At 42.7% G+C, this 23,689-nt stretch overlaps 1 protein-coding gene and 1 pseudogene across 1 annotated transcript; one reads left to right on the top strand and one right to left on the bottom strand.

The window, feature by feature from the left end:
• The first annotated feature begins 4,172 nt into the window (after positions 1–4,172).
• LOC120030769 lies at positions 4,173–12,074 on the top strand (annotated as a pseudogene).
• A 6,392-nt stretch (positions 12,075–18,466) lies between these two features.
• On the bottom strand, positions 18,467–22,743 carry smpdl3b (sphingomyelin phosphodiesterase acid like 3B). The gene is made up of 7 exons (XM_038977506.1): positions 22,567–22,743; positions 22,256–22,353; positions 21,992–22,135; positions 21,335–21,504; positions 20,894–21,074; positions 20,491–20,624; positions 18,467–19,516 (listed from the first exon to the last, which is right to left on the bottom strand). The coding sequence occupies exons 1-7, from the start codon at positions 22,608–22,610 to the stop codon at positions 19,154–19,156; spliced, it is 1,134 nt and encodes a 377-aa protein (XP_038833434.1). The 5' UTR covers positions 22,611–22,743; the 3' UTR covers positions 18,467–19,153.
• Positions 22,744–23,689: the final 946 nt, after the last annotated feature.

Here is a 23,689-nt window from a genome sequence, read left to right as displayed (position 1 = left end):
GATTGAGAACCATATCAGGCCAATTGACAAACCTAAACATAGAAACACATAACATAGACTGCCCACCCCAACTCACGCCCTGACCATACTAACTAAAGACAAAACAAAGGAAAATAAAGGTCAGAACGTGACAGTACCCCCCCCAAAGGTGCGGACTCCGGCCGCAAAACCTAAACCTATAGGGGAGGGTCTGGGTGGGCGTCTGTCCGCGGTGGCGGCTCTGGCGCGGGACGTGGACCCCACTTCATCATAGTTTTTGTCCGCCTCCTTAACCGCCCCCGTGGCCTCTTACGAGCGGCGATCCTCGCCGCCGACCTTGGCCTGGTAACCCCAATAAATGGGCTCATAGGACTGAAAGGCACCTCTGGACTGAGGGGCAGTTCCGGACTGAGGGGCAGCTCCGGACTGAGGGGCAGCTCCGGACTGAGGAGCAATTCCGGCATCGCCGGCGTGACAGGCAGCTCTGGCAGGTCCTGGCTGACTGACAACTCTGGCAGGTCCTGGCTGGCTGGCGGCTCTGGCAGGTCCTGGCTGGCTGGCGGCTCTGGCAGGTCCTGGCTGGCGGCTCTGGCGGGTCCTGGCTGGCTGGCGGCTCTGGCGGGTCCTGGCTGGCTGGCGGCTCTGGCGGGTCCTGGCTGGCTGGCGGCTCTGGCGGCTCCTGGCTGGCGGGCGGCTCTGGCGGCTCCTGGCTGGCGGGCGGCTCTGGCGGCTCCCGGCTGGCGGGCAGCTCTGGCGGCTCCTGGCTGGCGGGCGGCTCTGGCGGCTCCTGACTGGCGGGCGGCTCTGGCGGCTCCTGACTGGGAGTGTTCAATAAAGACATGAAAACGTATAATTGTTTGTGTGTTATTAGTTTAAGCAGACTATGTTTGTCTATTGTTGGGACCTTGATGAAGATTAGATCAAATTTTATGACCAATTTATGCAGAAATCCAGATATTTCCAAAGCGTTCACATACATTTTCTTGCCACTGTACATATCTCCCTGGCATGTTACATAATTTATGCAGCAGCGGGGGGTGGGGAACAAGGTTGAATCATGACATCAGTGATATTCAGGTCGGCGCTCTAGAAGGCCAGAGTTCCCAAATTGGTATTCCAAGTTGGATGACCACTTAAAACGTATTTTCCCAGTCAGAGCTAGTTTTTTCCCCCCAGAGTTCCCAGTTGTCTTGAACTCACTGAAGTCTGAGAATTCCCAGTTCTGAGTTTCCAGTTGTTTTGAACGCGGCCAATATATTAAAACTTTTCTGGCCCATGGCATGTTAATGTTTATCCTTTTAAGCTTGGAAAAGAGACCCTTAAACCCAGACTTGGACCACACACCCACTGCACTGAATTGCAGGCTAGTGATTGCTTTGTAACGCTTGCAGTTAGCCACTGATTCCCTCCAAACCACTCATTGTTGAAATTGCGATTTCCAACTTGTTGTGTAACGTTTATGTCCAATGGCCGATGAACACCAATACGTTTTATCTATCATTTCTGTTGACATCACAAGGATTGAAAGGTTTTGCCAGTAGATTGTCGACGTTATTCATGATGATGACTGCTTGTCTAGCTTTCTCGTTAAGATTTTGAAAGTATGATGTTGACATGATCAGTCCAATCAAAGCTACAGTAGATAATTTAATCTGTGGCCAATGACCCTGAGCCTTTTTGGATGGGTCCTTCTAATGTAACTCTGTGGCAGCAGCCAAGGGGCTTGAATGTTTTTGCTCTCCCCGTAGATTTTGCGGTGATGTAGTGTCCCCATGACTGACAGAACGATGAACCAATCATGGCGCAACTAGAGAACATTACCAACCCCTATGCTCCGTATTTTCTGCTAGCTGTCCCACCACTGCAGAAAGCACTGAGCTAGACTGAAACACCTGCATTTTGAACAAGGCTTACTCAAGAAAGCAAAAAGGAAACCATGTTTGTATGCGGCTTTATCAACTCAATGATTTTCTTTTTTGACCTTGTTTGCAAACTGATACGTGACATGTATTAATGCCAAAATAACATGCAAAACAGGCAACAACAAAAAAACATTTTGGGCTCAAAACAGGTGGGTATTTTCTCCACCTGCCGTGAATGACGAGTCGCCACTGAGTAGGTGTAGTAGTTAGATAGGGCAGGTTGTGGGATGACATGAAAATATTCTCCAGTTTTAGTCTCTAGAGAGGAAAACTACAGAGACAGAGAGATAATAGGGCTAATTGTAATAAATTGAAGGCTGTTTTTTTTAAAGTTCGTACATTTAAAAGAAGGTCAGTGACATAAAGGAGGATTGCAGAGATATTGGTGTTGAAGGTGGGTAAAGATATATTTGCAAAGCCACAATTTCCTTTACCCAAAGTACCCATTCATGTGCATGTAGGCCTATGTATTTTACAGGAAGTGAGCTATAACCATCAGTCATGACACAAGTGAAAGTGAAAGAGCAATTAGCTAAAATAGATGAGAATCATAATGTTAAGATACCATAATCCAATTGATAGCATATTACATGGTAAATTCATGCTTTCTGTATCATTTACAATGTTATACTGTGTGTTACTGGTGATTTCTGTCCTTTGGTGGGCACATTTCACAATTTAATTTACTCAACACATTCACAAATGGTGGCTTTGATCACAGTTTTGAGGTTAAGGTTGCTTGATGTTCATAGGTAGCTAGCAGCAGAAGCAAACATTGAGCAAATCCCTCTTCACCCAGCATCAACACCAACAATCTCTGCAATCCTCCTCCATGCCATTGATTTTGTCTCTGTATTCTAAACTCAGCCAAAAAAAGAAACGTCCCTTTTCAGGACCCTGTCTTTCAAAGATAATTCCTAAAAATACAAATAACTCCACAGATCTTCATTGTAAAGGGTTTAAACACGGTTTACCATGCTTATTCAATGAACCATAAACAAGAAATGAACATTTCTGGCCTTTCTACTGACTCTGAAAAACACCAAAAGAAAGATGCCCAGGGTTCCTGCTCATCTGCGTGAACGTGCCTTAGGCATGCTGCAAGGAGGCATGAGGACTGCAGATGTGGCCAGGGCAATAGATTGCAATGTCCGTAATGTGAGACGCTGGACCAGACAGGACTGGCAAAAAGTGCTCTCACTGACGAGTCGCGGTTTTGTCTCACCAGGGGTGATGGTCGGATTTGCGTTTATCATCAAAGGAATGAGCGTTACACCGAGGCCTGTACTCTGGAGCAGGATTGATTTGGAGGTGGAGGGTCCGTCATGGTCTGGGGCGGTGTGTCACAGCATCATCGGACTGAGCTTGTTGTCATTGCAGGCAATCTCAACGCTGTGCGTTACAGGGAAGACATCCTCCACCCTCACGTGGTACCCTTCCCCTGCAGGCTCATCCTGACATGACCCTCCAGCATGACAATGCCACCAGCCATACTGCTCGTTCTGTGTGTGATTTCCTGCAAGACAGGAATGTCAGTGTTCTGCCATGGCCAGCGACGAGCCCGGATCTCAATCCCATTGAGCACGTCTGGGACCTGTTGGATCGGAGGGTGAGGGCTAGGGCCATTCCCCCCAGAAATGTCCGGGAACTTGCAGGTGCCTTGGTGGAAGAGTGGGGTAACATCTCACAGCAAGAACTGACAAATCTGGTGCAGTCCATGAGGAGGAGATGCACTGCAGTACTTAATGCAGCTGGTGGCCACACCAGATGCTCACTGTTACTTTTGATTTTGACCTCCCCCTTTGTTCAGGCACACATTATTCAATTTCTGTTAGTTACATGTCTGTGGAACTTGTTCAGTTTATGTCTCAGTTGTTGAATCTTGTTCATACAAATATTTACACGTTAAGTTTGCTGAAAATAAACGCAGTTAACAGTGAGAGGACGTTTCTTTATTTGCTGAGTATAGCAAAGCAAAATCTTATAGAATTGGAAAACCAGACATTGCTTTCCTCCATCTTTTTTGGTGTGCTTGCTCAGAACTAATGACAGGCTGATCTGTGTTTCATGAGCAATCTTCTACTACTCACCTGCTTGCTTAACCGCAGTGGTGGCAACGTGAAATTTGCATAAAGTAGAGCAGAGCACCGCTCCTGCGCATTGCTCTGCGTGCTCCTGTTGAAAATGAATGGTGGGGGCGGAACATTCTCTGGCGAATTCGGAAGTGGTGGAACGCCTACTTGACTCTGACATGCCAAGGGTTAATCCAAGATGGCCAGGTTTACGGGTTTATGCTTTTTATGTTTTAAAATGAGGGTGTCAAGTATCGCATGGTTATCATGTAAAAGAACCGAGGTGAGGAGGCATACAGTATGTAGAACCTTCACCAGTGGATGCACCACTCAACAACAACAGCTATCAAGCGCGAGGGGTAGTATTTGTAAGTATTCAACTGAATCTTCAATCAATGGTTGTATGGCCCTATTGTACAGAAACCACGGGGAGCCTTCTCAAGTTGTTCAGTAAGACTGTTAGCTATGTTAAAATATTGAGTACTATGTACCATTGAGTCTGGATGTAAATGCAATGCTGCCGTGACGTACTGTCATAGTTACAGATGTCTCGGAAGAGAGAATCCAGAAGACTTCAAATATGTCTTGTGTGTTTTACAGGTTGGAGAGCATGTAGCTTCCCTCTGTTGGTGCTAAGAGTGTCCTTGTAAAATTGTTGGCAGCCCCAGTCAATCCTTCTCACATAAACATGATCCAAGGTTAAAAGGAAATAAAAAAACAACACACACTGGTGACACACACAATTACATTTATTGTGGTGACACACACAATTACATTTATTGTTTAGTTCCTGTCATGAATGCACTGGATCGAGATCAAATTGATCCTAACCATAGTTGTTTTATATCCAAAGCCAATGTCCGTATTTGGTCCTGCAGGTACCTATGCCATCCTACCTGACCTTCCAGCAGTAGGAGGAAACGAGGGAGTGGCCCAGGTGATCCCAAGAGATGCTGGATTAGGTGAGTTAATACTTCAATGCTCACGAGATACTACTGAGATGAAATATCTGTCTAGGTTTACATTCAAGCCTTTTCAATGGCCCTTCATGCCTTAGAAACCAGGGGCCTCATTTATAAACTGTGCGAATCTACTAAATATACCCCAAAGCATGCATGCGCCAGCTTTCATGCAAAAGTTGTCATTTATAAAACCTGAACTTGACGTGAAAATGTGCTCACCTTCCCGCAAACTTTAGACCATGCGTACGGACAGTTTATAGTGGTTGAAGTATTGCGTTGCAAGCATACAAGTTGATTAGAATTTTGTTCAAATGGGGGATATGAGGGACAGGCTTATTTATAACAATAAACAGGTTAATAACAATATGCAATCAACTTGCCGTTAGTGAGAAGAGAGAAAATATATTTGATTTCTTTGTATTTTAAAATATTTAGAAATAGGCATCTATTTCCTAGGCTATTATTTATTTAATTTCCATGATCATTGCATAATAAATTCCTCACCTTTTCTGTGATGGTTTTATAATTACGAGGTAGCATTTGCCTAAATAGTTAGCATAGGCCTACAACAAGGATACCATTCGTCCTATCTCTCATTTAATTGGACCCACTTCACAGTAGTAAAATAGATAAGCTCATTTAAGTATTTTGCTCTATGCCATCCGTTCCGGAGCACAGTTTATTAACAGTGGAACAGACAGTTGTAGGTTACTTCTGTAGCTTACTTCTGAATACTGTAATTTCACATTTCTTGAGTAGACAATATTGCATTCATACACATAATCCATTTTTCATCACCATTGCAGAATAAATTCTTCACCTTTTCTGGTCATGATGGGTTCATATTCTCGAAGTAGGCAAATCAAATCAAATTATATTAGTCACATACACATGGTTAGCAGATGTTAATGCGAGTGTAGCGAAATGCTTGTGCTTCTAGTTCCGACAATGCAGTAATAACCAACGAGTAATCTAACCTATCAATTCCACAACAACTACCTTATACACACAAGTGTAAAAGGATAAAGAATATGTACATAAAGATATATGAATGAGTGATGGTACAGAACGGCATAGGCAAGATGCAGTAGATGGTATCGAGTACAGTATATACATATGAGATGAGTAATGTAGGGTATGTAAACATAAAAGTGGCATAGTTTAAAGTGGCTAGTGATACATGTATTACATAAAGATGGCAAGATGCAGTAGATGATATAGAGTACAGTATATACATATACATTATATTAAGTGGCATTGTTTAAAGTGGCTAGTGATACATTTATGATCAATTTCCATCAATTTCCATTATTGAAGTGGGCTGGAGTTGAGTCAGTATGTTGGCAGCAGCCACTCAATGTTAGTGGTGGCTGTTTAACAGTCTGATGGCCTTGAGATAGAAGCTGTTTTTCAGTCTCTCGGTCCCTGCTTTGATGCACCTGTACTGACCTCGCCTTCTGGATGATAGCGGGGTGAACAGGCAGTGGCTCGGGTGGTTGTTGTCCTTGACGATCTTTATGGCCTTCCTGTGACATCGGGTGGTGTAGGTGTCCTGGAGGGCAGGTAGTTTGCCCCCGGTGATGCGTTGTGCAGACCTCACTACCCTCTGGAGAGCCTTACGGTTGTGGGCGGAGCAGTTGCCGTACCAGGCGGTGATACAGCCCGACAGGATGCTCTCGATTGTGCATCTGTAGAAGTTTGTGAGTGCTTTTGGTGACAAGCCGAATTTCTTCAGCCTCCTGGGTGGACCATTTCAGTTTATCCATGATGTGTACGCCGAGAATCTTAAAACGTTCTACCTTCTCCACTACTGTCCCGTCGATGTGGATAGTGGGGTGCTCCCTCTGCTGTTTCCTGAAGTCCACGATCATCTCCTTTGTTTTGTTGACGTTGAGTGTGAGGTTATTTTCCTGACACCACACTCCGAGGGCCCTCACCTCCTCCCTGTAGGCCGTCTCGTCGTTGTTGGTAATCAAGCCTACCACTGTAGTGTCGTCCGCAAACTTGATGATTGAGTTGGAGGCGTGCATGGCCACGCAGTCGTGGGTGAACAGGGAGTACAGGAGAGGGCAGGAGAGGGCTCAGAACGCACCCTTGTGCCTACAATAGCCTACAACAAATTATCATGTGCATCTCTCATTTAATTGAGCCTATTAGATAGGCTATTATTTCAAGTATTTTTCTCTATGCATCAGAAAGGAAGCTGGTTTATAACATACAGTAGAATTGAACAGGTGAACAGACAGTTGATCTTTTGCATTGATGTGTGTATGGCTACCACTGTGAGTAGACAATGTTTCAGAATTCGGGCAGTGCAGCATAGGTTCGAGAATAAGTAAATCCAAAACATTAGTCCCTATTAAATTCAGACGGTCTGTTACAGGTCCACAGCAATTTGCAATTGTTGTCTTTCATAAACCTTTTGTCTGTCAGATAGCCTAGGCCTACAGTAAATGTCACTGCAAAAGTTTAACATTCTGCCATCACCTACGAAGACATTTGATCAAGTTTGCTATTGCTATTTCCTTTAGGAAAATGCATTGGCCTAATTCGAATACTTCCAAAGTGTACATCAAATAAGGGAATTATTGTCACCATAAAAGGTGAATGATGGGCGTTTTTCACAGTTTCAGGAAGGGTCTGATTTATAACGGAAACATGCATATGTATGGCGTGCGCCAAGTTTATAAATCTCAATATTTTGTATGTGTGCAGTCTTTACATAAATGGCGCACGCAGATATTTAGTGTGAAATTTACGCCGCGGTTCGTACATTCGTATGCATGTTTCTCGTTATAAATCAGACCTGTCGTGAAACTGTGCACGCGTGAACGAGCATTATAACTCCGCCTGAGGAATTCCCATCATTCACCTTTTGTGGTCACAATAACGCCTTTATTTGCTGTTTGGAAGTATTGGAATTAGGTCAAGACAGTATCTAAAGGATATAGCAATGGTGAACTTGATTAAATGTCTTTGGAGGTGTTGGCAGAATGCTTTCTTTTGCAGTGAAATTTGCGGTATCTGACCGTCTCTGAAAGACAAAAACAATTGTAATTTGTTGTAGACCTGCACTCACTTTTTCCCGAACGTAAATATGTTAAATTCTACTGTATGTTATCAACCGCGCACCCTGTCAGATGCATAGAGCAAAAACTTGAAATTATAATAGCCTAACTAATAGTCACAATTAATTGAGAGATGTGCAGGGTAATTTGGTGTATGGATACTACGGGAATATAAACTCATCATGGCCAGAAAAGGTGAGGAATTTATTCTGAAAAGGTTATGATATACATGTCATAGACCAAAAGTATTAGGACACCTGCTCTTCGAACATCTCATTCAAAAATTATGGGCATTAAAATGGAGTTGGTCCCCCCTTTGCTGCTATAACAGCATCCACATTGCTGCGGGGACACTTCCATTCAGCCACAAGAGCATTAGTGAGGTTGGGCACTGATGTTAGGAAAATAGGCCTGGCTCAACTCCATTTAACACCTTTCATCCCAAAGGTGTTCAATGGCACCGTTGTTGCTCCTAGACGTTACCACTTCACAATAACAGCACTTACAGTTGACCAGGGCAGCTCTAGCAGGGCAGAAATTTGACGAGCTGACTTGTTGGAAAGGTGACATCCTATGACGGTGCCACGTTGAAAGTGACTGAGCTCTTCAGTAAGGCCATTCTACTACCAATATTTGTATATGGAGATTGCATGGGTGTGTGCTAGATTTTATACACCTGTCAGCAACCGGTGTCGCTGAAATGGCCGAATCCACTAATTTGAAGGGGTGTCCACATACTTTTGTATTTAGAGTGTATGATTTATGTTTATATGAAATTGTCTCCTCAATACATTTCACATTACAGTACTCAGGCGTAGCCTACAAACGTCTTTAGAAAAGGTGAACCGTCTGTTCTACCATTACAATCTGAAGCGCAGTTTATCGTACTATTTACTACTGTGAAGTGTGTCCAGTTAAATGATGGGACAAATGGTCATCTATCCTAACTTGTTGTAGGCCTATAGGCTATTATGCGAGTAGCCTATGAAACCATCGCAGTCAGAATAGGTGAAGAATTTATTTTGCAATGATCATGAAAATGAAATACTAGGATACAGATACACAGTATATGCCTATTTCTAATTATTTTAGCATGCAAATATATAAATTGGGTTCACGCTCTTCTCACTAACCGCAAATGATTGCATCTTGTTCCTATATTTCGCTAGGCCTACCTGTTTTTTTGTTACGAATAAGAGTGTCATCGTATTACGCATTTGCACAAGGCTACTACTAGGCTACTCATGCGTTCTTGCAATGCAATACTTCAACCACTAGAAACTGTGCATATCCATGGTCTAAAGAATTGCAGGAGGCATTCTTGCGTGAAGTCCAGTTTTTATAAATGCCAACCTTTACATGAACTGGCATACTTATGTTTTGGGACATATTTTGTGCCCACACAATGTTTATGAATTAGGCCGCAGGGCCTTATTCATTAGGGTGGGGTACAGAGTATTCAAACATTTTGCAACGGAAAACAAAAACAAGTACTTAGACAAGTTTAGGTGGTCCCTCCCTGTTTCAGTCCGTTTTCTTCTATTTGGTGCCTAATGAATACGACCCCGTCCTTTTCTCCCTCTCTCTGAGCAGGGACGTGGAGGGCAGCAGCGGTTATAGCTGAAGACGATGTGATCTCGCTGCCCAATGACATCCCCCTGTTCTCTGCAGCCACACTGGAGGTTAACCCCTGCACTGCCATTAGGATGCTCTCTGACTTTGAGGAGCTGAAACCGGGTGTGCTAAGTTCACCATTTCAACATGTAGATGCTAAGCTAGCTGTTACCCATTTTTGCCCATTGTACCCTTATCCAATACCTTTTTCACACTACTGCGGCTAAGCCAAGCGGTGCTATATGATTCTGGCCTTGTTATACATCCACCTAAGTTGCTGGAAAGTGTTAGGTTCTGATTTTCAGAGTAAAAACTCAACAGACACTGTGAAAGCTTAACCAAGTGTATTCTTCCCAGAGGATCAATACAGCTGCAATAGACAAAAACCTTTTCACACTGATATTTAACCCTTCCTCCTAGGCTGAGTCTCCTCCTACACATCTGTACAAACATTGTGTCTTTCCTGCAAGGCAGGACACTAAGTGATACGGGCCATAAACTTTTATTTCTCCCTGACCTGATCTCAACCCCCCCCTTCATAACTAATCCATGGCTCTCTCCCTTTATCAATGCCTGCCACATGTGATCGCTTCCCCTACCCTCAGTACATTCCTAGCTTAATTGCCCCCACCATATACTTTCCTCCTTCAGATAGCCAAGGGGCTATTAACACCAAAGGTTCATGGTTATGGCACCCCTCATTTCTCTATTACAACTAATGATTAATAAGGATTTAAAGTTCATAATTCCAAACCTATCAAAAGAAACATGAAAGTAAAATGTCAGAGCCAGCAAAGTAGGTTCGGGTTGGCCCAATAGTGTGAAAAGGATACAAGTGAGCTTCAGTCTTTTATACAGAACCTAACCTTCCTTCATCACAGTACACTAGATAATATGTGTATTGCACTGCTCTTTGTATGTGAGTTCATTCCAGGTGACACAGTGATCCAGAATGCAGCCAACAGTGGTGTGGATCAGGCTGTCATACAGATTGCTGCTGCAGGGGAGATCCAAACCATCAACGTGGTCAGAGACAGGTAAATCCAAACGGACAGTTCGTATTCATTAGGGCACGAAACTGAAAATCTTTTCCAACAGAAAACAAAAATGAGTGTTTCTTCTGGGTCAAGTCCAGGTTGTCACGCCCTGACCATAGAGAGCCTTATTATTCTCTATTTTGGTTAGGTCGGGGTGTGACTAGGGTGGGTGATCTAGTGCATTTATTTCTATGTTGGCCTGGTATGGTTCCCAATCAGAGGCAGCTGTTTATCGTTGTCTCTGATTGGGGATCATATTTAGGCAGCCATTTTCCCTACTGGTTTTTGTGGGATCTTGTTTTCGTGTTGATGCCTGTGAGCTCTACAGAACGTCACGTCTCGTTGCTCTTTATTGTTTTTGTGAGTTTCAATTAATAAACATGTGGGACTCTACGTGCGCTGCGCCTTGGTCCGAGTATGATTACCACGATGATCGTGACACAGGTAGTCCCTCGACTCCCTCCCCGTTTCAGTCTGATTTCTTTGGTGCCGAGTGAATAGAACCAATGCATACTGCACTAAGCTACATTTCAAAAAGAGAACATCTGAATTAGTGACTGATTTAAGAATGTGACCTTTCAGCAGCTGAAGTAAAACAATTTAGGGGGGAGATTCCAGCCCTCATGATAACACTGGGTTATCAGCTGGGAATCTGATATAATGAAAACAGCACTGAGTCTTGTTCTATAACAGGGTTGTTGTAAGTAACCCACTGTGATAATATAGCCTACTACCCTAATAAAGTGATGTCTATGTGTGAGAGAGACTGCTATAGAAACTTCCGTAGAGAGCAGTGATTATATTAAGCAAGGTTGCGTATTCAAGAAGGCCCGTGTTGAAGAACTGCATGTACTTGTGTGTCCCTTTTCACAGGCCAGACCTCACACAGCTTATTGACAGGCTGAAGGCCATGGGCGCCAGTCACGTGATCAAAGAGGAGACCCTGAGGCGGCATGAAATGAAGGAACTTTTCAAGGTCTGTTGATTTCAACACTGCTCTGAAGGCTTAAATCTGATAGTGAATTTACATCCCAAAAAATATCATTATTTAATTTCCTTATAGACCTGTCCAAGGCCTAAGCTGGCACTGAACGGAGTTGGGGGCAAGAGTACAACGGAACTCCTCCATCACTTACAGTAAGTATTCAGGTGACTGAACTGAACTTTCTTCGTTGCCATAGCTTGATGTTCTGAGATTCAAGTGGATTTGATCTGATCTGATCTTTCTGTCTCCCCAGATGAGGGGGTCTTACGGGGACTGCTGGATGAGCTCTGCTCCCTGATCCGCCAGGGAAAACTGACCGCACCTGCCTGTTCCGAGGTAGGCCTCCAAGACTTCCGGCAAGCACTGGACACTGCCATGCAGCCGTTCACCTCAGCCAAACAGGTCCTGGTCGTGTGACCCCTCTTTTGACCAGCCCCAGCTGTTCTCAGGGTCATGTTCATTTGGCACCAAACGGAAGAAAACGGACTGAAACAGGAAGGGACTACCTGGACTTGTCTAATAAGAAACAGTCTTTTGCACTGGGTGCCCAATTGAATACGACCCTGCATACAAAACGAAGTCCCGGCACGTTCAACGGTTGCAGCCCCAAGGCTGCCGCTTCATCATTGTCGGAAAAACATTGCTCAAGCACACGTATTTTCCGTAGAGGCTCAAAGTCCACTATATATGTTATTAGCACCACTTTAAGTCATCTTTCCTGACAACAGTTCATGGAATTTTTTTCAGAATGGTCATGGATTCCTTGACAACTTTATGTATTGTCTACATGTTTATTTCTCCTGCATGGTAACATTGTTATATCCTGGTCCCAGATCGGTTTGTGCTGTCTTGGCAACTCCTATGGTTATTACTCTGCAAGACGGCACAAACAGATCTGGGACCAGGCTAACGTGGTTATGCAACAGATGGTGTTCTGGTAAAACACCAATAAACATTTGGGAAAGATTAAGCTATTTTATAGAGTTCCCATTACTTGTTGTATGGACACGAGCAAATACGATCATGACGCGTATTAGACAGGTTTATTACTTTAAAAACAATACTGCAGGGTCCAACTAGAGCTGTTACACTGACCATGTTACCGCCACCGGCAGTCACGAGTCATGACTGCAGTCAAGTTCCACGTGAACAAATTCCAGACGATTCCGCAGGTGAAGAAGACGGAAGTGGAGGTCCTGGGCTGACGTGGTTATTAGTGGTCTGCGGTTGTGAGGCTGGTTGGACCTACTGCCAAATTCTCTTAAATGACATTGGAGGTAGCTTATTGTAGAGAAATTAACATGACTTTTTCAGGCAATAGCTCCAGTGGACATTCCTGCAGTCAGCATGCCAATTGCACACTCCCTCAACACTTGAGACATCTTTGGCATTGTGTTGTGTGACAACTGCACATTTTAGAGTGGCCTTATATTGTCCCCAGCACAAGGTGCACCTGTGTAATGATCATGCTGTTTAATCAGCTTCTTGATATGCCACATCTGTCATGTGGATGGATTATCTTGGCAAAGGAGAAATGCTCACTAACAGGAAAGTAAACAAATGTGTGCACAACATTTGTGAGAAATAAGCTTTTTTGTGCATATGGAACATTTCTGGAATCTTTCATTTCAGCAAATTAAACGTGGGACTAACACTTCGCACATTGCGTTTTATATTTTTGTTCGGTGTAACTCAAAACTAATTTAACACATTATTTAGTATATGCAAAGACAACATTAAATGAAGAATAGTCTGATGGGTGACAATATTAGCTTATCACTTGTGAATGATGTATTATCAATTGTCAATGATGCCCAGAATGTGCAGTAAGGCAAGAAACAGCACATGCCTTTTTTTTGCGACTTTTTTTCAAATAAGTCGCACGCCTGTAGCCTAGCCCATAGGCCTGTGTGTTTTCACAAGGTTTGTATCACAACTAAAGTGGCCAAATAACTTCTTAATATTAAGCACATTCATTTGCTTTACAACCGGTGTAGAGCCAAACTGGCATACATACGTAGATGGTGTGTGAGTTTCAAGTTTGGGAAGATCATTTTCACCATTAAAAATGTACCTATATAATAAAGCATTACACACAATCGCATTTGCGGTCATTTTTGAGAACAGTTTTCCCGCTGATTGATTGCATTTAGGAACATTTGCGCTTATAGCCTACTGCCATTTGCGCATTGCTGCGCTTATAATGTGAAGAAATAGACTAATAGTTTATCAACATTTTAAGCTAAACGTTCTAACCTGTTGCATAAGCCTCATTGCTTTTAAAAGTTTTTTTGATGTGAGGGGTTGTATTAATTTGGGCTCTATTGCATCCCACGACTGTCCCAGAGTAGGCTATGTTTGGAATATTTATTTCTTGAGTAGAAGGACAAGTTGACCAATAGAATAGGTCAACTTTTGTACTATGGGGGATAGTAGACTGACATGCAGTGCATTCGGGAGGAGTATTCAGACCCCTTGACTTTTTCCACATTTTGTTACGTTACAGCCCCTCATCAATTTACACACTACCCCATAATGACAAAGCAAAAACAGGTTTTTAGAAAAAACAGATCTGACATTTACATACGTATTCAGACCCTTTCTTTACTCAGTACTTTGTTGAAGCACCTTTGGCAGCAATTACGGCCTCAATTCTTCTTGGGTATGACGCTAAGCTTGGCACACCTGTATTTGGGGAGTTTATCCCATTTTTCTCTGCAGATCCTCTCAAGCTCTGTTCGGTTGGATGGGGAGTGTTGCTGCACAGCTATTTTCAGGTCTCCAGAGATATTCGATCAGGTTAAAGTCCGGGCTCTGGCTGGGCTACTCAAGGACATTCAAAGACTTGTACCGAAGCCCCTCTTGTGTTGTCTTGGCTGTGTGCTTAGGGTCGTGGTCCTGTTGGAAGGTTAACCTTCGCGCCAGTTTGAGGTCCTGAGTGCTCTGGAGTAGGTTTTCATCAAGGATCTCTCTGTACATTTTTCCCTCGATCCTGACTAGTCTCCCAGTCCCTACCACTGAAAACATCCCCACAGCATGATGTTGCCACCACCATGCTTCATCGTAGGGATGGTGGCAGGTTTCCTCCAGACGTGTCACTTGGCATTTAGGCCAAAGAGTTCCATCTTGGTTTCATCAGACCAGAGAATCTTGTTTCTTATGGTCTGAGAGTCTTTAGGTGCCTTTTACTGAGGAATGGCTTCCGTCTGGCCACTCTACCATAAAGGTCCGATTGGTGGAGTGCTGTAGAGATGGGAGAACCTTCCAGAAGGACAACCATCTCCACAGAGGAACTCTTGAGCTCTGTCAGAGTTACCATCGGGTTCTTGGTCACCTCCCTGACAAAGGCCCTTCTCCTCCGATTGCTCAGTTTGGCCGGGCAGCCAGCTCTAAGAAAAGTCTTGGTGGTTCCAAACTTCCTACATTTATGAATGATGGATGCCACTGGGTTTTTGGGGACCTTCAATGCTGCAGACATTTTTTGGTACCCTTCCTGAGATCTGTGCCTCGACACAATCCTGTCTCGGAGCTCTATGGACAATTCCTTCGACCTCATGGCTTGGTTTTTGCTCTGATATCCACTGTCAACTGTGGGACTTTTATATAGACAGGTGTGTGCCTTTCCAAATCATGTCAAATCAATTGAATTTACCACAGGTTGACTCCAATAAAGTTGTAGAACCATATTAAGGATGATCAATGGAAACAGGATGCATCTGAGCTCAATTTCGAGTCTCACAGGAAATGGTCTGAATAGTTAGAGTACCAGTCAAAAGTTTGGACACACCTACTCATTCAAGGGTTTTTCTTTATTTTACTATTGGAGGTCAAATAGCACATTTGGAATCATGTAGTAACCAAAAAAGTGTTAAACAAATCAAAATATATATTTGAGATTCTTCAAAGTAGCCACCCTTTGCCTTGAGGACAGCTTCGCACACTATTAGCATTCTCTCAACCAGCTTCACCTGGAATGGTTTTCAACAGTCTTGAAGGAGATCCCACATATGCTGAGCACTTGTTGGCTGCTTTTCCTTCACTCTGCGGTCCAACTCATCCCAAACCATCTCAGTTGGGTTGAGGTCGGGTGATTGTGGAGGCCAGATCATCTGATGCCGTACTCAATCACTCTCCTTCTTGGTCAAATAGCCCTTACACAGCCTGGATGTGAGTTGGGCCATTGTCCTGTTTAAAAACAAATGATAGTCCCTCTGAGCGCAAACCATATGGGATGGCGTATCGCTGCAGAATGCTGTGGTAGCCATGCTGGTTAAGTGTAAATAAATCACAGTGTCACCAGCAAAGCACCATCACACCACCACCTCCATGCTTTACGGTGGGAACCATACATGTGGATATAATCTGTTCACCTACTCTACGTCTCAAAGACACGGCAGTTGGAACCAAAAATCTCAAATTTGGACTCATCAGAACAAAGGACAGATGTCCACCGGTCTAATGTTCATTGCTCGTGCTTCTTGGCCCAAGCAAGTCTCTTCTTATTGGTGTCCTTTAGTAGTGGTTTCTTAGCAGCAATTCGACTATGAAGGCCTGGTTCACACAGTCTCCTCTGAACAGTTTATGTTGAGTTGTGTCGGTTACTTGAACTCTGTGAAGCATTTATTTGGGCTGCAATTTCTGAGGCTGGTAACTCTAATGAACTTATCCTCTGCAGCAGAGAACTCTGGGTCTTCCTTTCCTGTGGCGGTCCTCATGAGAGCTAGTTTCATCATAGCTCTTGTTTGTTTTTGCAACTGCACTTGAAGAAACGTTCAAATATTCCGGATTGACTGACCTTCACATCTTAAAATAATGATGGACTGTCATTTCTCTTTGCTTATTTGAGCTGTTCTTGCCATAATATGGACTTGGTCTTTTACCAAATAGTGATATCTTCTGTATACCACCCCTACCTTGTCACAACACAATTGATTGGCTCAAACACATTAAGAAGGAAAGAAATTCCACCAATTAACTTTTAACAAGGCACACCTATTAATTGAAATGCATTCCAGGTGACTACCTCATGAAGCTGGTTGAGAGAATGCAAAGCTGTCATCAAGGCAAAGGGTGGCTACTTTGAAGAATCTAATATAAAATATATTTTGGTTACTACATGATTCCATACAATGTAGAAACTAGTAAAAAATAAAGAAAAACCCTTGAATGAGTAGATGTGTCCAAACTTTTGACTGGTACTGTATGTATATAAAGTATATATTTTTTTATTATAAATTTGCAAAAATGTCTAAACCTGTTTTCGCTTTGTCATTATGGGGTATTGTGTGCAGATTGGGCTTTTTTTTAATGTAATCCATTTTAGAATAAGGCTGTAACGTAACAATGTGGAAAAAGGGAAGGGGTCTGAGTACTTTCCAAATGCACTATAGGCTAGTGCTTTTTCTGTTTGTTAGACCTACTCATTTTGTTGGCTGACAAATTAGGCTAAATGTGGACAGTTCTTCTAACGTCTTCAATATGCGCCTCCAATAAAAGGGACGCATGCAGTTGCATCCCCGATGTGTCTGTCTTCACTTGTAGCCTACTTCTTAGCTGAGATGCCTGTGAGAAGGACACGATCACGTGACGGGCATTGGCTAATAAGAATTTAGATATGAGAGAGCCATGTGAGTGAAAGTGGCTTCGGAGCACTGCAGCCGGGAGGAGGGAATTATAATTATTATATTCAGCCCAAGGGCACAATGGCCACTTTGGCTGCAAAAGGCATGGATTTTTTTAGAGGATGTTATGGTGTTAGGAGAATTTTGTTCTCATGTTCATTAACCAATTCAATGAAAGAGGCCAGTCTACTTAGGCAGCAGGTTTATTTACGAGAGCTCTGCTTATCATTTCCTGTACATTGGTCTATATACCTCACATTTTGTCATAAATGTCCCTCCTCCTCTCAGAAACAATGACAATATAGTTCACAAGTCTTCCCCTTCTCATACATTGCCTGTCACCTGTTATACAATCTACTACAAGCCCAAGGTCTCTCCCCTCCCTGGGTGGGGACAGAATGTCCTGAAAGGAACACAGTAGTACAGCTTGTCTGTCGATAGCTCCTCTTATCTCATACGTTGTCTCACACACGCACCCTGCTTACATACTAAAAAGGAACAAAAAGTCATTGTACTAGTTCTGACTAAAACTACACACATCAGATTTAGATTTATGATTCTAATACATTTCATACAATCATACAGTGACAGGGTAGAATTCTGTTAGTTATAGTTCTACGTTAAATGTATACATCATTTAGTCATTATTCATAAAATTCATAACATATGGCCACACAAGGGGGATGCCGCCAGGAAACTTGAGGCGTGGTGAGTGAATGAGAGCTTGAAGAAGTGTGTGCAGTCTGCACAAGAAACAAATCATGCCTTTCATGTAAAAAAAAATCAAATCATCATTAGTCGCATCATGCAGCCTTAGAATGTATTAATCTACACATTTAGCCCAACGTTTGTAACAACTAAATAACTCTAAATTTAGCATATAGGAGGACATGTTTATTAACCGCTCGACAGAATAGCTGCATGTGCGGACTTCCTTGGAAATCGTTTGGAGAAAATATCCTTTCTATTTTATTCAGCTATGTTCAATTGTATTCTTCATACTAGAAAATAATAAAACATAATGCCACGAAATTCTAAGAAAATCTTGTCTGCTAAATGAACTACAGCCATATTAGTGCCAAACATAAGGACAAAATAGACTACATTTTCTTCATATCATGTTTCTTTAGACCGGTCTAGAATAAATAGTGGATTTATTGTGATGGTGTAGGCTATATATATCCATTTAATTAGACTTGTGTAGATGTTCCAAAGGTCTGCATCAGTGGCTTGTAGGCTATGCGTGCAAGCCAGGACATAAACCCATTTATGTTAATTAACGGTCAGTTACCGTGAGACAACAGTTATTTGCTTGACTATCACCGGCTGACAATTTCATGATCCAACTTGATCTTCAAAAGATTATTAAGTGATTTATTAAAATAGGGACTATATAGAAAGAAATTCAAATTAAACCATTGATCATTCTTGCTACAGTCTACCACAAAGGATGGGCCTCTCTAGAGTATCAAAAAGATTTTCAGGTGGTATAAATTTTAGTTTACACCAATTAACACGAGTTAAAATAAGTCACAAAAAGAGTTTTGAAATCAAAGGTCGTGGATCTTCCTATTAAACTATTTTCTTTAAAATTTTCATAGCATAACGTACTTTAACAAGCGTGGTACATGATTGAAATTGAGATGCACAGACTGGAAAATGCCGCATACAGTCAATCTGTGAATTCTGATTGCTATATTCAAAAAGAGGCATTCTTGAAAGATCTTATGTTAGAAAAGGATACATTCATCTATCTGATTAAATCATTCAAGGTAAATGTCCTTAATCGCAACATTTGGGAGAAGGACTCCATAGATTGGAGCAGCCGTTCAGTCCTTTCATTGTCGGCAGCCAGTAGTAATGGGTCCATGTCTTTGGTGCACATTGAGATCATTAACAGCTTGCCCAGACAATACTGATCACCACAGATAGAACTGGCAACATGGCAACACCAGTCGATGATGCCCTCTCTTTCTCCAGACAATGCTCGTACCTCTCAAAGTCTACCTCTCTAGCAGCACACACGTGGTCGACTCGGCAGTCACTGTTGCATTCTGTCAGGTCGTAGTTGACTGAGTTGAACTCGTAGTACTTCTGCAGGTAGCAGCGGTCGCTGGCCATGCGCTCTACGGCCTGGTGCATGGAGGCCGGGGAGGCGTCAGGCACACGAAAGCTCTCAGTGAAGCGGTACTCTTTCTCCCAGCGTGCCTGGGCCACGTTGGCATGGGTCAGGTTCAGGTAGTAGGTCACCATGTCCTGTGGGTTGAGACAGATTGGAGACACTAATACCTTTTTCACACTAATGAGTCTAGTTTAGTGAAGTCAAGTCTGAATTATTTAAAGTGCATTTTACATGGGTCACTCACAACACACATTACGTCATTAAAAATAACAATAGGGAACAGCATTGAAGTAAGGGGAACAATGTGGAAAAGAGAGAAGCCATGGCACCATAGTAGCAGCCTAAGCACAAAGCTGCTGTAAATGTGTAGTTATTTTAATCAGCTGTTTTGGATAACATTGTGAGTTTATTGCTTATATCTGATGGTTTTTACCCACAGATTTTGCAGATGGACTGGCAGGTCAACTCTTTTTTGGCTTGGCTAGCTACATATTAGTCATTACATTTTAGTAGACACTTTTATCCAGAGCGACTTAACGGTGCTCAAGTGCACATGGACCGATTCTTCACCTCGGGATTCAAACCAGGGTTCTTTCGTTATTGGCCTAACGCTCTAACCACTAAGCTACCTGCCACCTCCTGCTAGCTGGCAATTTTTTTATTTGAATGATGCATCTGGACACTACCAGCTTTTTTCATCTCCATCTCCCTGACAAATGTCATCTGATAAAGCCATGAACTGACCTTCTCCATTTTGTTTTTGCTTTTGAAGCGCCTTGACATTTTTTTATTTTATGAAAAGCGCTAGAAGTTTAAGTTTAGAAGTTTAAGAAATTATTATTATTAAAGCAGAAAATACTCCACAAAGCTGTAAGCAGCAGGGTAGCACATCCAGCACAGTTGTCGACCACGTGTGTGCTGCTAGAGAGGTAGACAGGAAAGAGCAATGTGAAAAGAAACTATCTGAGCGAGCACAGTATGGTTCGGTTCGGCCCTATAGTGTTAATCAGGCAATAATGGAGGAGGCAGAGTGGCAAGATTTTGATTCTGAGCAACCATTAAATTGACAGATTTTTGGGGCTTTTAAGAAGAGTCCAACGGCTCTTACTTTGACTAGAAGAGTTTGGGTGTCATATTCAAAGACGCGGACCCCAGGGTTGTTGGCTCCGTCTATAACCCCAGGTAAGGTGGTCTTCCAGGGAGTGACACCAGGGGTAAGGAACATGGTACTGATGGGGGAACCTGGGGAAAGACAGTTGGTGAGATACTATAGATTAGAGGCACAAGTACTATAAATTGGCAGCACACATACATTTTTCTCTGCATCCAATGTTTGAACAATCATGTTCAAATGTTGAATTAGCCTGGTCCCAGATATGTTTGTGCTCTTGCCAACTCTACTGCAATGTTGGCAAAAGAGCAGAAACAGACTATGGCCCTGGCTAATGTTGAATGTCTTGAGATGGTGGAACAAAATGTATAGTATGTGCATCTGTTAAATGACACTGTACCTTCCGAGCTGTAGAACATGCGGAAGCTGTCAGTGTGATGATGGCCGAAGAACTGTCCGATAATTAGAGAGTGATGCTTCTGGATCAGCTCTAGGTAACGTTTGTTGAAGTTGGCTCGAAACCAAGGCTTCTTCCGCTTCTTCTCAAAGAACCCTGGTGGAACGTGGCCAATGATGTAAACCTAAGAGAGAAATCGGTGTGGGATTGCGATTAAATCATAAAGGGATATCCTCAAAGTCTGTATGCAACATTTGCTTTACAAGTCTCAGACAGGGCTACCTCTCCATGAGAGCTTGATTCCAAATCACCTCCACTACATACGAAGAAAACAGGAGTATGTTATCTCTATATTTTCTAACAGATGCTTGGCTTTTACTGGCAGAGTTACTAGGCACTTATCTTCTCTTGCTATTTCTTGCAACATAGAGAGAGTGGTAAGACCTTTTCTTTGTTGTTGGCAGCTTCTGTAAGAACTTGGTCTGCCCAGTTGAACTGGCCGGCTGGATCGTCAATTTTTTCTGTGGCATTGTTCTGGTCGTGGTATAGGTTAGTGTTGAGGACTACAACCCTGTAACCTGGTCGGTTCAGCAGGTTCTCTGTATAGTATCCACCTATAAAGAAAAAAAGGGAAAGACAATACTAATTGGACTGGAGTTGACTAATTCCATTCCAGACTCCATGGACTGGTTTTCCAGACACAGATTAACACTAGTCCTGAACTAAAAAGTTATTTTAATGAATTATTTCAATTGTGCATGCTTTTTAGTCCAGAAGGCTTAATCTGTGCCCCGGAAACTGGCCCCAAGTGGTATACCCCTACCCATATGCACATACTGTATTAATTACCTCAACTACCTCGTACCCCTGCACATTGACTCAGTACTGATATTCCTTGTATATATATTGTTTTTATTGTATTACCATTTCCTTTTTTTATTTAGCAAATATGTGTCTTACTTTTTAACTCTAAACTGTTGGGAATTGCCTCATAAGTAAGCATTTCACTGTAAAGTCTACACTTGTTGTATTCAGGGCATGTGACCAATATATATATTTTTTACTTTTGACCAGGCCTAGGCAGGATCTGTTGTAGTTTACCTGTGCGGAAGGTTGTTTGAGACTCTGGTTCCAACCAGCCCTGCCACAGCTGTGCTGTCTGTTCATAGATGTTGTTCTGGGCTGGGGGTAGCTGGCTCTTCGGATGGTAGTCATGATTCCCCAGCACTGAGTACACTTTAGTACCTGAAAGGTAGCATGAGTTGATCATATGGCTTTGACGAATATATCCAAAAGGAAAACAAAATATATTTCAGTTTGCCCCAGAGGGACTTCCACCTCAAAAGCAATGGAGGTTAGACAAACTTGGAAAAACAAGCTTTAGGATGTGGGTGAGGTTGCTGATAATGGAGAGAACTTTCTCTTCTCCCAGATCCTCGTTCGGGACATGTGGCGTGCTGTCTCTGTAGGGAAAATGTCAGGTTGTTATAAGGGGCCTCTTTTAGATAAAGTCAATCACATGTGTAGCTTTATATACAGTACATGGGAGCAATCCTCAATGTTCTTCAACGGAACATTTGACTTTAAGAAGGTAAATGGACAAGTAGTTACATTTACACACACGCACACACACACACACACAAGGGCTACATAAAATAAATGTTAGTTTGTTGTACCCTGTCCAGACGATGAAATCCGGATCTGGCAGAATGTGTTTCATTGCATACACTGTGGAGTTAATAAGGTCCCATGGCGCATCGCAGAGGTAGTGTCCAAATTTTCCCGCACTGGGCGCAGGACGTTTTCCACTGGATGCACACACAAGCTCGGGATTTTCGGTGTGTTTATAGGATGGGTCCCAGTGAATATCCGTGATGTGCCAAAAGTTTCCTGGAAAAAGAAGTGCTGGTGACGCGCAGATAGATCGACTACAGCATTATCGAATGGTTATCTAACAACTAACAACACATAGCTGCATTGTTTTCTATTGTTGATTAGGCTATATTAAATACATTATTTAAATTGTTGAATGTATATTGTTAGGCCATTTTATGCACTCACCTGACAGCCCCAGAACTTTCCCGCATGTGAAAAGAAGACAGGACAGGAGGATTGTCTGCATCGCAGCCATTGTGACTGTCATGGGGAAGGTAGACTCACTGGACAGACGTGCACGCCGTAATCTATGAAGTCATGACTCATGTCCCTAGTTGAATAGCCTAGTCTCTAAAATGAAAGATAAGAAACAGCTGGGTTAAAGTTATACTTATTCATCTCTATATTCTATTAGACCTACTAATAGACTTAGGCATATATGGTTAAACATATTTGTCAAAATAGGCTATAAACATACATTTATTGTGACCTTTAGCAAATACAATTTGTAACACTAATCAACAACTAGATTTAATGTTTTCTTTTGCAATTTGGTTCCAATAAAATGGAGCGTGTGATGACCCAGCAGTAGAACATGTCCTCTGCAACAGGGACACACCCTTTTCACGCCAATTCGATAAAAAGTGACTTTCGTAGTAGGTTAGGACAGCGTCCGGTTTCAACGAAGTGGAACTTGTCATGTGACCGGCAAGGGAGAAGGAAGGCAGAGATCGCGCTTGATAGAAATTGAAAAGTGTTGCTGTAGCTTTTGATGAAAAATAACATCAAGACAAAGCAACTGCATTATAAGTGGAATAAACTGTTAAGCGCTACGTCCCGTGGGGTTCGTGCTGATTGTACGGAGATTGTGACAGCCGGTTAAATGGCGTCCCTTGAGAAAGCAAGATCAAGATATATGTCAGG

The sequence above is a fragment of the Salvelinus namaycush genome, chromosome 37 (assembly GCF_016432855.1).
Source record: "Salvelinus namaycush isolate Seneca chromosome 37, SaNama_1.0, whole genome shotgun sequence".
Taxonomy (NCBI): domain Eukaryota; kingdom Metazoa; phylum Chordata; class Actinopteri; order Salmoniformes; family Salmonidae; genus Salvelinus; species Salvelinus namaycush.
The sequence above is the reverse complement of the archived record's forward strand: the minus strand, read 5'-3'. Positions and strand labels throughout refer to the sequence as shown.

Excerpts from the sequence above, each read along its gene's own strand:
- smpdl3b (XM_038977506.1), bottom strand. The coding sequence starts at position 22,610 with ATGAAACACATTCTGCCAGATCCGGATTTCATCGTCTGGACAGG. Across the intron at positions 21,505-21,991 it reads TCAAACAACCTTCCGCACAG|GTGGATACTATACAGAGAAC; the intron begins GTAAACTACAAC and ends TTTTCTTTATAG. Across the intron at positions 20,625-20,893 it reads CATGTTCTACAGCTCGGAAG|GTTCCCCCATCAGTACCATG; the intron begins GTACAGTGTCAT and ends GTCTTTCCCCAG.